The 17,886-nt window shown below is 39.4% G+C and overlaps 1 protein-coding gene across 11 annotated transcripts in view; it reads left to right on the top strand.

Annotated features, from left to right (window-relative positions):
• The window catches only part of DMD (dystrophin), a 2,127,700-nt gene that overhangs the window by 1,471,655 nt on the left and 638,159 nt on the right, over window positions 1-17,886 (top strand). For all 11 annotated transcript variants that reach the window (XM_045472664.1, XM_045472669.1, XM_045472671.1 and 8 more), the window contains one exon: window positions 15,017-15,249. In XM_045472664.1, the coding sequence (XP_045328620.1) occupies window positions 15,017-15,249 (233 nt within the window). The remainder of the gene's footprint in view (window positions 1-15,016; window positions 15,250-17,886) is intronic.

Raw genomic sequence — 17,886 nt, 5'->3', positions numbered from 1 at the left:
TCAGATTTTTATATTACACAAAAAGAATACCTTAGGTCTTAAACTCATAGAAATTAACAATTTGTTCATAAGAATAGCTATTGAGATGTTACATAATCATGGCTTTGAGGTAGGGCAAAGTAGGGAAAACAACTTAAGTGACTATTTTGTCATTTTTTCCACCATATAACAGGACAAAAATAAAGAACTCTACCAATTTAAAATTTTGTGTGTGTGTGTGTGTATTCCTCAAAAATGCATATATCCTTCTCTTTCTATTTTCTCTGGTTTGATAAACCCTAGATAGGAGTTAATGTTTCAATGTTTCAGTTGGGTTTATTTTATTTCTTTCCTGTGCCTTGCTTTTATGTAACAAGCTAGAGATTCTGTAACATAATGAAAAATTTCCCCCCTCTATGCCTTTTGGTCTGAAAATAATGAAGTAATATAGACTATAATATCAACAGTAGAGGAACTATGTATTTACTTCTAGTTCCACAATATCTTGGGATAAAAGAAACATCAGTTTTAAAGAATATTATCTTTCTTCTAATGAAAAAAAAAATAGCATGATTTTCTATTGTGGACTGCATAGTTAACTTAAAATTTTTGAATCTTAAATATAACTTCATTTTATTTAAAAGGTTTCTTTAGGGGCACCTGGGTAGCTCAGTTGTTTGGGCGTCCAAATTTGGCTCAGGTCATGATCTCACAGTTGTGTTCGTGATTTCGAGCCCCACGTCGGGCTATGGGCTGACAGCTCAGAGCCTGGAGCCTGCTTGGATTCTGTGTGTCCCTCTCTCTGCCCCTCCCCCACTCACTCACGCATGCTTTCTCTCTCAGTCTCTCTCTTTCAAAAATAAACAAACATTGGGGCGCCTGGGTGGCGCAGTCGGTTAAGCGTCCGACTTCAGCCAGGTCACGATCTCGCGGTCCGTGAGTTCGAGCCCCGCGTCGGGCTCTGGGCTGATGGCTCAGAGCCTGGAGCCTGTTTCCGATTCTGTGTCTCCCTCTCTCTCTGCCCCTCCCCCGTTCATGCTCTGTCTCTCTCTGTCCCAAAAATAAATAAACGTTGAAAAAAAAAATTTAAATTCAAAAATAAACAAACATTAAAAGGCTTTTAAAATGCATTTATTTAAATTCAAGTTAGTTAACATACAGTGTAGTATTGTTTCAGGAGTAGAATTCAGTGATTCCTCTTACATAGAACACCCAATGCTCATCCCAACAAGTGCCCTCTTTAATCCTTATCACCCATTCCGCCCATCCCCCCCACCCACCTCCGCTCCAGCAACCCTCGGTTTGTTCTCTATATTTAGAGTCTTTTATGGTTTGCCTCCCTCTCTGTTTTTATGTAATTGTTCCTTCCCTTCCCCTCTGTTCATCTGTTTTGTTTCTAAATTCCACATATGAGTAAAATCATATGATATTAAAAGTTTATTTTCAAGTATTGTTTTAAAATGCAAAATCTGGTATAATTCCATGTAATATCTATGAGACATTGGCACCATGGAAAAAGTACTAGGTATTACTAGGGTTTAAATGACTTACAGATTTTTTTTTTTTTTTGAGAGGAATTAACATTAGCCCCAATCTCATGAAATTTCCTGTTATTCAGCAGCAAAAATAACCAACTCTACAAGAGTACAGCTTCACAAATCTTTTTAAATCAACAAAGTATGCTATGTTCCTATTTCAGAAACCATAAACTGTAGACTCACAGCTTTCCCAGGCTCTCTTTACAGTCTTAATTTAAGACCCATTCATCCAAAAGATTAAGACAATGAGATTCAAGTCCAAAGCAATAGCAAGTATGTGCATGAGAACTGTCACGCTCTTGCTCCTGGGAGTTTTGCCATTTCAATAGCATGATTTATAACCATTGCACAATATGTTTTTATTTATTATTCTACTTTGCAAAGGAATTTGAGATGGTTTGGTGGGCATGATTTAAATAAACACACATCCCAATCTTATTTTTGTGCTTGTAACAAGCAGTTTTCCATATGTAATTGGTGCTTGTTGTCTACCTTTGAATTTTGGTTGCTATTGTATAGCTGCTAGCTAGTGCACTTGTAGGCATGCTGTGCTCTTCTACAAGTCACGTGAAAACAGGCATTGATTTTGATGTAGCTGGTTTCACTACTTCACTTCGTGTGTGTGCCGTACCTGCAGTTCATAATGTGTTTACTGACCCAGAACTTGAAAAGCTGAGTTTAGCCCAGCACAATCACCTCAGACCCATAGAGGGTGGTGGTTACATCTCCAGTCATTATGGAGATAGAGTTCAAGACTTCGGGTGTTTGGATGTCAGGCTCTTTGGTGTTTTAGTTACAGGATGTGTTTAAATTTCTCTCAAACAGCAACTCACATGATACACTGAAACTCAAGTATAACCAAAGCGTATAAAGTTTCGTCTAAGCCCATAAGCAGTAAATATGCCAGCAACCCTCTGCATGGTCTTCGTCGTTTTCCAGAACATTCAGTTGAATATTGACTGTTAACAACGTGTGATACCAACAAACAATTAATTTTAAAAATTATTCGAAGATTGAATGCCTGGAAACATCATGTTACTTTTATGTATGAGAAACAAACTATTACGTATACAGACCAAAGGAATTGTATGTTAGGTTGGATTCCTTGGAAAGCAGTCTCTGAGAACAAAAGTTGCGTACACGAGGTTTACTGGAAGGTATTCTTGGTAGATCTACCAGCAAGAAAGTGAAAAGGGCAGTATTGGGCAGAGGGGATCTGAAAGCCATCTGAAAGGAAGCCTTGGAACTGGGTTCATTCTTTCAGGGTTGTCTTCAATTGCAGTAGGTGGGCTGGAACTTGGTAGCCATGTGCTAAGAGCCAGCCTCAAGGAGGGATGCAGCTGTAATCCCTTAGCTGTCATTACTAATAGTGTCTGGGGTCCATCTCCTCCAGGAGAGAACCTCAGGGGAGCATTATAGCATCCACTCCGGGTAGGTTTTGGCATATTCTGATTACCCCACAGAAGTTATAAAGAAGATACAAAGGAGCAATGATGAGGAGAAAAACGAATTGGTCATTTGCCACCGGACCTTAATATATCAGAACTAGCGTTATTTATAAGATGGTCTTTATTTTGGTATTCAAAATCTCTTTTAACCCTCCTTAACCCAGACGGGAAAGAAAAATGTTCATACTCTGCCTGGTTCGTGGATTTCACTTTTTAACATTGTGGCAAAAAACACATAACACAAAATGTACTCACTTACCCATTTTAAAGTATACAGTTACAGTGGCGTTAACTATATGCACTTTGTTATGCAAAAGATCTCTAGCAATTGTTCATCTTGTAAAAACAAACTCGATAGTAAGTGACAGGACTCTCTTCTTCTAAGTCTGAATAATATTGCAGTGTATGAGTACATGTCGTTGTTTTCTCCCGTCGTCGGTCAGTGGGCGTTTAGGTTGTTTCTAACTCTTGGCTGTTGTGTATGATGCGGTAATGAACTTAAGATTATCCAAATATTTCTCTCTTTGGGATCCTGTTTTTTCACTTCTTTCAGATATGTGTCTTCACAAGTGGGTCATGTGGTATTTCTGTTTTGAATTTTTTGAGGAACCTCCCTACTGTTTTCCACAGCCGCCGCACCAGTTTGCATTCACACCAACAGCAAGAGAAGTTGGAGTGTCTCCACATCCCTACCAACACTTATTTTCTCTCTCACTCTTGTGTTCTCTTGCTCTCTCTCTCTCTCTCTGATAGCGGCCATCCGAACAGGTGTGAGGCGATACTTCATTGTGGTTTTGATTTCCATCTCCCTGATAATGAGTGATGTTGAGCAGCTTTTCCTGTGCTTGTTGGCCAATCATAGGTCTTCTTTTGAGAAATGTCTATTCAAGTCCTTGGCAGATTTTTAATCGGGCTACCTATTTTTTTGTGAATTCCCTTTTAATCACTCAACTGAGAGCCTTCATTCTTAACATATAGATTGTTTGGAAACTTCCATCTAATTTAGTAGATTTTGATTTTGGAGAAGTATTTTAACTTTCCCAAATTTTGGTTTCACCTTGTGTAAATTGGTAGTAATGATGATCTCCCTGCCCAGACCACAGTGTTGTGGTAAAGAATCAACAGAGAAAATTACTGAAAAGACACTTTTACACTGCTGAAAGTTCTATACCAATATTAAGTATTATAAATTCAGTACAGGAGAATCTACATTTTATGACTACTTAATACTGCTTCATTTACATTGCAGCTAATGGTTTCTGTTTTTGTTCTGCCTGATGAAACTCTAGATTAAAATTTTGATGAATCGGGGTGCCTGGGTGACTCAGTTAATTAAGCATCTGACTCCTGATATCAGCTTGGTCTTGAGCTCATAGTCGTGAGATCAAGCCGTGTATTGGGCTTTGCACTGGCAGCATGGAGCCTGCTTGAGATTCTCTCTTCTCTTTTCTTCCCTTCCCTTCCCTTCCCTTCCCTTCCCTTCCCTTCCCTCCCCTTCCCTCCCCTCCCCTCCCCTCCCCTCCCCTCCCCTCCCCTCCCCTCCCCTCCCCTCCTCCCTTCTCTTCTCCTCTCCTCTCCTCTCCTCTCCTCTCCTCTCCTCTTCTCTCTCTGTCTCTCTCTCTCTCCCCCTGCCTTTCTCCCAGTCACTCTCTCCCTGTTTCCCTCTCAAATTAAATAAAAAAATAAATAAAACATTTTTAAAAAGCCTCTGGGGTGCCTGGGTGGCTCAGTCATTTAAGCATTAACCTTTGGCTCAGATCATCCTCTCATGGTTCATGAGTTCAAGCCCCACACTGGGCTCACTGCTGTCAGCGCAGAGCCTGCTTTGGATCTTCTGCCCCCTCTCTGTCTCTGCTTCTTCCCAGCTTGTGCTCCCTCTCTCTCTCAAAAATAAATACACATTGAGCATCTTTTCATGTGTCTGTTGACCATCTGGATGTCTTCTTTGGAAAAGTGTCTATTCATGTCTTCTGCCCCTTTCTTCGCTGGATTATTTGTCTTTCGGGTGTGGAGTTTGCGCTTTCAACAATAGCCAAATTAGGGAAAGCGTCTAAATGTCCATCAACTGATGAATGGATAAAGAAGACACGGTTTATATATACAACGGAATACTACTTGGCTGTGAGAAAGAATGAAATCATGCCATTTGCAACAACATGGATCAGACTGGAAGGTGTAATGCTGATTGAAATAAGTCAGTCAGAAAAGGACAGATATCCTATGTTTTCACTTATATGTGGATCTTGAAAAAAATTAACAGAAGACCAGGGGGTAGGGGAGGGGAAAAATAGTTGCAAACAGAGAGGGAGGGCGGCAAACCACAAGAGACTCTTAAATACAGAGAGCAAACTGAGGGTGGATGGAGGGGTGGGGGAGAGGGGGAAATGGGTGATGGGCATGGAGGAGGGCACCTGTTGGGATGAGCACTGGGTGTTGTATGGAAACCAATTTGACAATAAATTATATTTTAAAAAATGAGACACAAAAAATCATTAATAAATTATTAACTCTGATGAATCAATCTGCCTCTTCCCACCTCCCTCCATCTTTTTGTCTCTGTCTTTCTCTAATATATATATTAAGGGAACATCCATCCCTTAGTGTTCTCCATAAGGAACTGCTTAGTACATTGTACCCTCTTTCTAATCTTGATAACAACAACAGCAAATGCTGGTCGGGACTCTACTCTGTGTCACACATGGCACTGGTTTTGGTGACCTCATCTTGTAAGTGAGGCTTATGAAGGTCTGGCACATGCATAACAACTTTAAAAACTCATTGCTAGTTATTGTGCTATTTAGAGCAAAAATGTAACTTACCCCCCCCCCCAAATAAGAGACTCCTTTAGATTGAGTTGTGTAGGGTGCTGTTGACCTGCTTTTGCTCATGCTTGGCTATAAAATCATATCTGTAATATTTAGGTAGGAGCAATTCTGTTAAAACAAACAGCAGACTGGATTCTTTAGTTCAGGAATTTTTTAAAGTGCAGCAATTTGGGGTAAAAAAGCGGTATGTTTCCTGCAATGAGAGCTCTGTAGTACTCCATATACGATGTTCCCTAGCTGGTTATACCCAAATGCAAAGATGGGTTTTGTTCTGATATCAGTTTTGGAATTGATGAGCAACCTTTATGAATAGCATCTTCTTTATTATGATCTGATCTGGCTTTCCTTCCCTTGTCTTCTGCACTGTGCTACCTGTTTTGTGACCGTCTTCATTACATTCTCTACTTTGTTCATTGGCCAAGGTAAATGTGCACTAACAGTGAATTTTTACTAAAGGCATTGCCTTTCGAGTATCTTAAGAGCAAAATGCTGGCCGCCTCATTTACGGACATCGTCGAATTACTGTGTGTATCTCCAATTCTCTGTCTTTCACACGTTAACCTGAAGACCATTTCTTAGCTGTGTTCTCTTCACTGCATCAGCATTTGTTTGATTTTTGTAGCAATGGGCAGAGCATTTGAAGTCCTGTTTTGGATACACATCTTTAATAGGCAGAGTGGATGCTGTATCAGTTATCTCCTGCCGTATAACAAGCTACCCCCAAAGTTAGTGGTTTAAAGCAAAAACCCTGTATTTCACTCATGAATCCTTCATGTTTATGAATATTTTGTTGGCCAGGGGCACCTGGGTGGCTCAGTCAGTTAAGTGTCCGACTCCTGGTTTCAGCTCAGGTCATGATCTCACAGTTTGTGAGTTCGAGCCCCGTGTCCGATGCTGTGCGGGCAACACAGAGCCTGCTTGGGATTCTCCCTCTCTGCCCTTCCCCAGTTCGTGCTCTCTCTCTCTCTCTCTCTCTCTCTCTCTCTCTCTGTCTCTCTCTCTCTCTCTCTCAGAATAAATAAATAAACTTTAAAAAATGAATATTTTGTTGGCCAGAACAATTCGGCCAATCCGTATTCAAGTAGTAAAGAAATATACTATAGCTCCTGTTGAGAGGATCTAGAATATCTCATTACAAGGCGCTAGGTATAAGAAAGAAAATAAGTTGTGGACGTTTATTCTCTACCAGAGATACTTTTATTTGTACCATCAAAATCTTTCCTGGGTAATATTATTCAGTATTCCTTGTCACCTTTAGCTTCGGATGTTCACTGTTTCTTCAGCGTCTGCCCTATTTCACGTGGGTGAAGGAAGTCCTTAACAATTGCACTTAACTATACTTCTTTTTTTTTTTAATTTTTTTTTCAACGTTTATTTATTTTTGGGACAGAGAGAGACAGAGCATGAACGGGGGAGGGGCAGAGAGAGAGGGAGACACAGAATCGGAAACAGGCTCCAGGCTCCGAGCCATCAGCCCAGGGCCCGACGCGGGGCTCGAACTCCCGGACTGCGAGATCGTGACCTGGCTGAAGTCGGATGCTTAACCGACTGCGCCACCCAGGCGCCCCTAGACTTCTGAGGTATAAGAGGATTCAAACTTGGATACGCATAGAGGATGTCCAGTACAAATACTAAACAAGTATATGAACCACCCCCCCCCCACACACACACACACAGTAGGGAGGGAGAATAGAGACTGAGGGAGAGAAAAATTTTAAAAGCTTTTTATCAGTTTTTTCAAACAGAGGCACATTCCTCCCCGCAGGGGACATTCAATAATGTCTGGAAACACGATTGATTATCACAACTGGGGAGGTGGTCTGGCCAAGGATATTGATAAACACCCCGCAGTGCATGGGACAACAACATACACCAAAGAATTATCCACACCAAAATGTCATCAGCGCTGAGGTTGTGAAACCTGGCTTTTTACGGCATGCATATCGGAAGATTTCATATAATGTGACTTAGAAGATGCGAGCTGAGACAAAAAGAAAAGGCAAGGTGATTTCTGTCTTCAAATTAGTGAAAGAAGAGTACATATTTGGGTGAAGTCAGATTGGAGGCATCCCTCGAGAGTTGTATGTAACTTGTGGGAGGAAGCCAGATGCGCTTCGTTGCTCTAATCCACGTTTTTATGGCTAGTTCAAGGTGATTTCTCTCTCGCTGGAATGGATATTCGATGTATTTTGTAGGTACTATATGCTGTAAACCATAGCTCTTGGAGTCACAAGTATTCGAGTAATTAATCATTTTTGCATACTGGATGGAACACGTAGAAAAAGTATCTGATGATAACATCATTTTTAGAAATATGGGTAGTGGTTAGTCATTTGTCTGGGGATTGTCACTTGTTAATGTGAGATCTTAGGCAAGTATTGCCTTTCTGTAAAATGAGAATAATACCTATCCTGGATATTGTTCACCAAAAATTAAATAAAACAGGGCTTATAAATAACCTTGCCCGGCATGTAAGAAACCCTGAGTAAATGGTAGTAATCGGAGTGTGGGTGGTAATCCCTCTTCCTTACAGTAGCAGCAAATATTTCTTATTTGGATTATATTCTTTGTAGCAGGAAAGAATCAGCCAAAAAGTGATAAAGTAGCATCACTGAGCTTTAAAAGTCTGTGGCTCCCACACCTAACATTTTTTTCCCTTAAATTCAGAAATACAGGTGGTTAACATGAATCCTTGAGTTCTGATTCTCTAGCACAAACCCTTACTGTGTGAAAATGTAAATAATTGATGATAGTTGAGTCACATATTTGATTTCCTCTTTATATTTTTGTTTTTTAACATTTATTTATGCATTTATGCATTTATTATTTTTGAGAGAGAAGAAGCACACGCACAGGGAGGGGCAAAGAGAGAAGGAGAGACCGACAATCCCAAGCAGGCTCCACGCTGTCGACCCAGAACCTGACCCAGGGCTCAAACTCACGAGCTGTGAGATCATGACCTGAGCCAAGATCAAGAGTCAGACATTCAAGTGACTGAGCCCCCCAGGTGCCCCTAATTTCCTCTTTAGAACGATAAGAAAGAATATAGACAAAAGTAAATGTTTATGGATTCGTAACATTTGTTTCTAATTTTCCACGTGTACCTACAGGTAACAAATATTTAGAGGGGAAAAGTAAGTTTTTTTTCTCACCCCCTGCATAATAGCTATTCTTTTTGAGTCCCTACGTGATCTGTAACTTTGTTAAAATGTACTCTCTAACTCTTACATATTTCATTAAGCCACCTGCCAGACTTTCAAATATTCAAAAAGAAAAGTATTCCCCAATGTTGTTTTCATGGAGCCCATTATTTTATCTCTTGGTGATACGGACATAGCTAAACAATCGTTCCTATAACTGACAGTATTAAACACTAATGCATTTTGACCACATGTACAGAATGGTACTTTTAGATATTTTTTGCTGGCGTGCACCCAATAGTTTGTCATTTAGTCGGTTGACTGACTTTTCACATATAAAAGTAAAGAAAACAAAAACATTACCCACGTTCATACAACAAAGCAAGGAAGAGAATATGTGCTTCTTGCTTTCTTATCAACCAAAGAGAGACCTGTGAATTACAGAAAAACCACGTGTGACTACTTCAAAGGAAGTATGCCAAACACATTGTGTATGTGTTTTTTAAAAGATTTAGTAGCTCCTTTAAAGCTCTAAGTAAAGCTGTTAGTCTGACTAATCATGTACCCTTGAAACCAATTAAATTTTTAGACTAGAGAAATGTTCTTCAAACACTTCTGAAAAAAAATGAGAGTTCCCTCCTGAAGCCAACACCTTTTAATTAACAAAATACTCAGAGAAAAGCTGTGGTTTGCAATACACCTACTGTTATTCATGCTATCCCAGTGTGCCAAACTCAATTCCTTTCCGTTCTTTTGAGCTTGACTTTCTGTCCGCTTAACTATGGAAAGAAAACACAGTTGTTAGTAGAGATTTTTAATTTTCTAATGAATGCATGAGAAAAACATTATGCTGTAGTCATCAGCAGTCAGGCTGTACGAGCTCTGTGTGTTGTGTGTACATCTATCTATACAGATATGTATACACACGTATATGATGTGTGTATCTATTCGGCTTAATTATACACATTGTAATTAATACATGTGGTTCTAGCATTGACTGGCAGAGTGGGAAAGACAACAGAATCTGTTGCTGGAAAGACAGTTAATAGTGTGACATCATTGTAATTATTTTTCTGTTGTGACACTATCCTGGAAAAGATACTTCCCCCAATCAATGTACTTGAGAAGAATAACCTTGGTCTTCATTGTGGTTCGGGAGGCTGGGATCTCAAGCAGCCATTCCCAAGCCAACTCCTTGTGACCCTAGACGGTGACTCAAGCCAAGGGGTGGACATCCAGACAAGCATATCAGACTGTGGGGCGTTAAATGGGGCATGTGCTGGCTAGAGGGGAAGCCATTTGCCATGCTTCTTAGGAAGAACCTGGAAACTCATCCCACACGTTTGGGTCTAAGATTCTGTATAGTCATTCATGTGTCCTAACTCCTTACCTGATCAGGATTATGAGTTAAGAGAACTCTCAACAAATTCTCTTTCTATCTTTTAAATTCTGGAGTTATTGGAAAACTCTGGGAAGACTTAATATCCCTGCCTGAGCCTTAGAGTCAAGATTCTGTTGCTCAGTCTGGGAAAAACCACTTGGAACCGCCCCGTTGCAGATCTGACCAGCCCATACTTTACCTAATGAAGTGATTTTGCTTATGTTTCAAGTAGCATGACAGTGGAAAAGAAGAAACTTCATTTTTTTTCTTTTTAGATAAAAGTAACGACGCCTAAAAATGTAGTATGAATCAATATGATATGCATCATAAAATAAGATGTTCTCAGGACCTCAAAATTTCTCCTTTGAAACATCTTGCTTAATAAAATGTGTGTGTGTGTGTGTGTGTGCGCGCGCGCGCGCGCGCGCGTATGCATGGATCTAGAGGCAAGTCTTTTTTAGGAAAAGTGAAATATTTCAAATAGTGTTCTAGATAGAATTGGCCTCTACTCTTGGCGACCCAGAGTATCTGAGTTTAGAATCCAGCTCTCAGTTACTATCAATTACTACCCTCTAGCCACTAAGCAAACAAACAAACAAAAACCTAATAAAGATAAAAGATTTTGTTCTTCTTACTGATGATTAGATTTAAGTAGTGAAATGTTGAAGACTTGAAAATGTTTAAGACCCCAAAGAATAGTGTAATTCTGTGCCTCATGGGGACGTTTTGGCTATTGGCTTATCCTGGTTCTCCATAAATCACAGAAATCTAGAGTTGTGATTGGAAAAGGAAATGGAATATTCATCTCGGGAAGGGAGAGGAGAGTTTTCAGAGAAAGGCACAAAAGTGTGGAATGGCCGGTGCTCATTGGAGAATACTGAATAGAGACTGGGGTGGAGGAAGGGAAGAATGGAGGGAGAAGAGGATGGTGTGTGAATTCTAGTTCAAAGAGCCCAGAGTCCAGAATGGCATGCTAATTTAGAAAGTCAGGAGGCAGTAAACATTGTTTGAGCAGCAAAATGAAAAGGAGAGGAACACACATACCCACAGTGCACCTCCTGTCAGAAGAATGCTAGGAGATGACTTACATATATCAATTCATAAAATACTTAGAACAATTTCATGAGATTGGTGCTCTCTTTCCCATTATGTAGGTGAATACTCTGAGGCTCACAAAAGTTCAGTTTATCAAGCATGATATAATCCCTCGCCTCAAAATGCCTGTAATCACGTCCAAGTTTGTATATCTAGCAAATGTTAATGCCAGCTGTCTGTGAGAGAAGTACTATTATAATTGCCATTTTACAGAGCAGTAAATTGACATTCAGAAAGCTTAAGTAACCTGCCTAGGGTTAGCAGCTAAGAAATGGCAGAGTGAGGATTCAAATCCAACAGTCTGGCCCTAGATAGTTTGTTTTACACTTTGCTTCTTGATCCTGTGTTCTTTCCTGCCTTTTATCCGTCCCCACCTTGATAGAAAAATGGGGAACAAAAAAATTGATTGGTTCTATTTTCTCTCTTTAATATTTGACCTCCCATTATGTACCCCAAGCAGTGGCTCTAATTTTCTTGTTCTGGGAATAGTTAAGAGTGAGAGCCTAGGAACATTCTGTGTTCTAGTCTTCGAGAAACCATCCTTCAAGGTTGTTGTTGTCTTTTAGAGCTCCCCACAGGTAGAAGGCCCCTAACTTTACTGAAAAGCTTAATGTGCATGGATTTGTGTCTTTAGATTCAGTCATTTATTCAGAGGACATCATTTGAGCACCTACTGTATTCCAGGACCTGTCAAAGTACAGGAGCCAGAGGCATGAACATGGGGGACCCAATTTCCCCTCCCTTTCCCGCTCTGATAGTTTTCAGATGTTGTTTTCAGATGTTGAGTGCTGGGGGAGAGCAGAGCAGCAAGGAAGGGCCCAACTGGTCCATAAATGAGACCATCTGCCCATGGCTGGCACACACATGGCTATGTTGCTGACCTTTCAACCTTCCTCTAAATCTGCTTCAGCTGACTTTGTACTTGGTGTTACTTCTTTTTTTACCCCTCATTAGAGAACTTTGTGATATTATCATCCCAATGTCATTTGTCTGTACTTTTTCATCATCTTGAATCATTCTCTGTTGTTCAAGTCTCTGGCCCCAGCCTTTCTTTTCAGTAGACTTTTTTTTTTTTTTTTTTTTCAGAACAGTTGAGAAATCTGATAATTGTCTGTATTCTCATCTTTCACTGTATGGAGATTTCAGAGGACATGACCATTTCCACTTCCTTGAGCACTTCTTTGTTGGCCAAAAGTAAATCTAGAAAGAAACAAATGTCCTTCCTGCTCTTTTGAGGGTTAGATTTTCAATAAGTCAAGTTAAAAAAAAAAACACAAAAACAAAAAAAAAAAAAACATTGTCTGACACTTCCCAGAACCTTGAAACCATCCCAAAGTACTGTATGTTACCTCAGTATCTGTTTTCAGAACAAATTGTCCATCTTTTCTAGTCAGCTAGCCATTCAGCAGTTAGCTCCCACAGTAATGTTTTAATGTAGCTTTTTTTTTTTTCATCCTCACCCATGCATCCTCTTCAGGGATTCGCCTCATCTCTTGGAATCCCGTTTAAGATTTTTAGATCTTCTTGGACCCCATGCTTCCTACTAGAGTGTTGGATCACAAGATGCTATTTCTGCTGCAGATTATATGTCACTCTTTCTAGAAAGAGCCTGAGAGTAGCGAGATAGATTCAAGAAACAATTTCTTTTTCTCCTCGGTAGAATTGTTTTTCAGTCATTATGTCTTGACCTTAGTTTTGATTCTGACACCCTACATTTTTTTTCTTTCGTTCTGCCTGGTTCAAGATTATTTCTTCCATCTGTAGGAAATTCTTGTTGTCCCTGAAAAGCTGGAGACACAGGAGACGTCCCTCCCGTCTCCCTCATCATCTTCTCTAACAAAAAGACAACCTTCGAAGTACATGAAGATTGATTTATGGCTACCTTAGAATGGAATGCCCACATGGCCCACTTGGCCCTTCTTGTCCACGATTCTCAGGTCTCATGTTGAGGTGTTGTCATTTGCAGCTTTCTCTCAAAGCGTCCCTTTAAACTATGTCATCCGCTATTTCTCTGCTGCCGGTCTCCTGGGTGTAGTGGGCTTCAGAGGCTACCGACTTTAAACTCGATGAGGCCTTCTGTACCCCTCATCACTTAGCTTCCATCCCCCCGCTGTGTGGCTGTTTGTGGGTGTTTCATATCAGTTCACACCAGCAAGCTCAGCCCCCTTTAGTAAATACAGAGCCACATACAAACCTTTGAGGTTTTCCCAAATATTTCACATATTTCTACCCCTTATCTCCAACTTCTCACTGTATTTGTTCATCTCTATGTCTCTTTTTTATCAAGTGTTGATGAAAATAGTAATACCTAACATTATTACCTGCCAGTGTCAGAAACTGTGCTGATATTGTTGTTATTTTCTGGCACTGTTTTATATACTTTTCGTATATTAGCCATTGAGTCCGCCTTTGGATTTTAACCATTATCATGTGCCATCTTATACAATAGTGCTCCACACTACTCCACTCCAAGTAGAAAAATTACTGAAAACACACTTTTACACTGCTGAAAGTTCTATACCAATATCAAGTATTATAAATGCAGTACAGAAGAATCTACGTTTTATGGCTACTTAATACTGCTTCATTGACATTGCAGCTAATGGTTTCTGTTTTTGTTCTGCCTGATGAAACTCTAGGGTGAGGTGATACTTCACTGTGGTTTTGATTTCCATTTCCCTGATAATGAGTGATGTTGAGCAGCTTTTCCTGTGCTTGTTGGCCAATCATAGGTCTTCTTTTGAGAAATGTCTATTCAAGTCCTTGGCAGATTTTTAATCGGGCTACCTATTTTTTGTGAATTCCCTTTTAATCACTCAACTCAGAGCCTTCATTCTTAACATATAGATTGTTTGGAAACTTCCATCTAATTTAGTAGATTTTGATTTTGGAGAGGTATTTTAACTTTCCCAAATTTTAGTTTCACCTTGTGTAAGTTGGTGGTAATGATGATCTCCCTGCCCAGACCACAGTGTTGTGGTAAAGAATCACAGAGAAAAAAATTCTATTAGGTCTGATTTACCAAAAATAATGTAGCTTGGGTTTTTTCCACTGCCAGTCATGTTATGACCAGTCTGAAAGAACAGGGAAAAAAAATACGACAAGCTGTTCCCAAATTAATTGGCTTTGGTTTCGCTAGATTTTCACCACCTCCAAAGTAATTTACTTCCCGTTCAAGGAAATAAGATCTTATCCAAACTTTGCTTTTGCTTCTGTTTTTCTTTGAATGAGAAAAAATAAGTAAAAGTTATTCACTTGGTAAGATGTGAATACTTTTTTTTAACTAATTCCACAGTCTATAGAATTGTTATTTGGGGACTATTGAAATTAAATTAACTGTCCAGCCATGAGAATAAGCAAAATCATTTTGAACGATTGTTCAATGTACACTAATGAAAAGTTTGAGTCTCTGAATTATCCTATCATGTAATCCTGTGAAAAGTATTCACATTGCTGGGAAAAAATATGTTATGTCATAAATAATACTTGGGCTCAAATCGTTGTGCTTTAATTAAGCTTGTTCTATTGTTATTGAAATTGGCTTCTTTGCTTGTGTTTCTAATTTTTCTTTTCTTTCCTTTTTTTCTTTTTGAAAAACAAAAAAAATTAGCTCCTAGTCAGACTGTTACTCTGGTGACACAACCCGTGGTTACCAAGGAAACTGCCATCTCCAAACTAGAAATGCCATCTTCCTTGCTGTTGGAGGTGCCTGCTCTGGCAGATTTCAACCGAGCTTGGACAGAACTTACCGACTGGCTGTCTCTGCTTGATCGAGTTATAAAATCACAGAGGGTGATGGTGGGTGATCTTGAAGACATCAACGAAATGATCATCAAGCAGAAGGTATGGGGAAAAAACGAAAGCCTGGTTGAATGTGTGATTTCAAGGGAAAAATTTCCACATGTCAGTTCCCTCTCCCAGACCCTTTTCCCACCAGGTTTCAGGCAGCTTTTCTCTGTCAGGCACACACTGTCTCTACTCTGTTCAGCCTGAGGATGATCCAGAAAAAAAGTTAATGCCATTTTCTAAAACAGCCATAAATTAGAACGGAATGATACAAGGAAAAAACCATAAACTTGACAAGTATAATTGGCTTAATGAAATTCACTTAACAACTAGTATTTCAAAAAATGTATTTAATAAGTAGTTCAACTGAGCTCTTTACATTGAAACTGTTTGTTTTGGAAGCTTTCGGCCATAATATATTACGGAATCAAATATAATAAACTGGAAATTGGTTGTTCACTCTTTTGAGTTGTCTGGGCCAATTTTCCTCCTTTAATGATAAGTATAAGTGAAAGTTATAATTTTTTTAGAAAAGAAGAGTACCAAACATAATATTTCAATACTTTAGATGTTAATACTGGAATTTATACAATGCCATAGTCAAATAAATATGTCCTTAATACAAAGATTGCATTTCTCAGCCTCTTGGAATCCATCCTGCAAAATCATGACATCAGTTAGAAACCTAGGAATCCATTGATATAAATCTGGTTGACTTAGCTAGAACAAATACACTATGTATCTTTTATATTTTTGAGTGAAGAAGAAAAATCATTTTGAAGTGTTTATTTGCTGTAGTTATTTCACTGGTAAGTGATTTCCAAATCTTTTCTACAGAAGTAATAAATTTCTTTGAAGATATTTAGTTAGTACACAGCTACTTTTTGAAAAAAGGAGTAAGGCAGACATTTTTTTTTTTTTAAAGTGAACTTTAGCAATTCAGTAGGAATAAAAAAAAAAACTGGCTAGTAAACAGTTTGCATCCAAAGGACCTTGATTTTAGATTCAGGACACCTGAATTAAGTGTTATTTCTTTGTTGCTTGCAAATAACATGATTGTGGTCAAATAATTCTCTGGGTCTTAGGACACAGACCCAGGAAATAAGATCTTATCCAAACTTTACTTTTGTTTTTCTTTGAATGAGAAAAAATTAGTAAAAGTTATTCACTTGGTAAGATGTGAATACTTTTTTTTAACTAATTCCACAGTCTATTTCCTTTTCTGGGCGCAGGACACACAGATTCACATTCGTATTCAGCACATAGTGATGGATATGTGGGTGTATAAAGATACGTAACTAGTATATAAATATGTATAATTTGTTTTACTACTCCTTTAAATTTTTTTTAATGTTTATTATTGCGAGACAGAGAGAGTCAGAGCACGAGAGGGGAGGGGCAGAGAGAAAGGGAGACACAGAACCTAAAGCAGGCTCCAGGCTCTGAGCTGTCAGCACAGAGCCTGACACGGGGCTCAAACTCACAAACTGTGAGATCATGACCTGAGCCGAAGTCGGACGCTTCACCGACTGAGCCACCCAGCGCCCCAATGTTTTACTACTCCTTTATAACAAGTATTAGTAGATACATTCTTCAGCATGAGCCTTTGAGATGTTATGCTCCTAGTAAGTAGCAGAGCAAAAATTCAAATCCAAGTCTGTTTGGTTCCTAAGCCTAAACATTCTAACTACATACACTGCTTGCCAGTACCCATGTAAGTGTGGCTACCGTTTAGTGGCATATATGTATTTATATACATAGTCTATGCCAGACACAGTGCTATGCATTTCCAATTTCAGGGTGCTAATAGATACAGAAAAAAGAGAGATGTTCTTTCACAGTATCATGTTGAGTTCTACCAATACTTCAAGAGGTATTACTAACCAGAGGAAACAACATGTTATAATGTTTAAGGCAAGGCCCTTGGAGTTAGATTGTCTGGTTTCAAAGCTTGACCCTTCTACTATGGTTGTGTGACCTTTGGTATGTTATCCAACCTCCCTGAACCTGAGTTTATCTGTACAACGTGGATAATGATACTACCTCTGCATTATAAGTTGTCATGAGGATTGAATTAGGTAGTGCATGGAAAATGCTTCCTATCCTGCCTTCCTACGAAAAGTCCTCAACTAATGTTAGTAATTAATATTAGTTTATAAATCTGCCCGCTCACAGAATTTGTATTATGCAAACTGTCTGTCAAATAATAATACTACATGAAAATAAGAGCTCATTTCCACATCTACAGGCCATTCTGCCATTGATGTTATGGCCCCCTGTAAAAGCCACTAGGTGTTAGATTGGAAGAGGAAGTCCCCGCTCCCTTGTGAAGAGTTTGTGATCCTCGCCTTTAGGTTCTCTTTAGAATCGACCTGCTCAGTAGTCTTCACAAAAATAAGTTTGTCGGGGCGCCTGGGTGGCGCAGTCGGTTAAGCGTCCGACTTCAGCCAGGTCACGATCTCGCGGTCCGTGAGTTCGAGCCCCGCGTCGGGCTCTGGGCTGATGGCTCAGAGCCTGGAGCCTGTTTCCGATTCTGTGTCTCCCTCTCTCTCTGCCCCTCCCCGTTCATGCTCTGTCTCTCTCTGTCCCAAAAATAAATAAACGTTGAAAAAAAATTAAAAAAAAAAAAATAAGTTTGTCTTTTTCAGAAATGACCACTAATTTGATGCCTCTTCAAAATGATAATCTTTAAAT

The sequence above is a fragment of the Leopardus geoffroyi genome, chromosome X, assembly GCF_018350155.1.
Source record: "Leopardus geoffroyi isolate Oge1 chromosome X, O.geoffroyi_Oge1_pat1.0, whole genome shotgun sequence".
Lineage (NCBI taxonomy): Eukaryota > Metazoa > Chordata > Mammalia > Carnivora > Felidae > Leopardus > Leopardus geoffroyi.
This window is presented reverse-complemented; position numbering and strand designations above follow the sequence as displayed.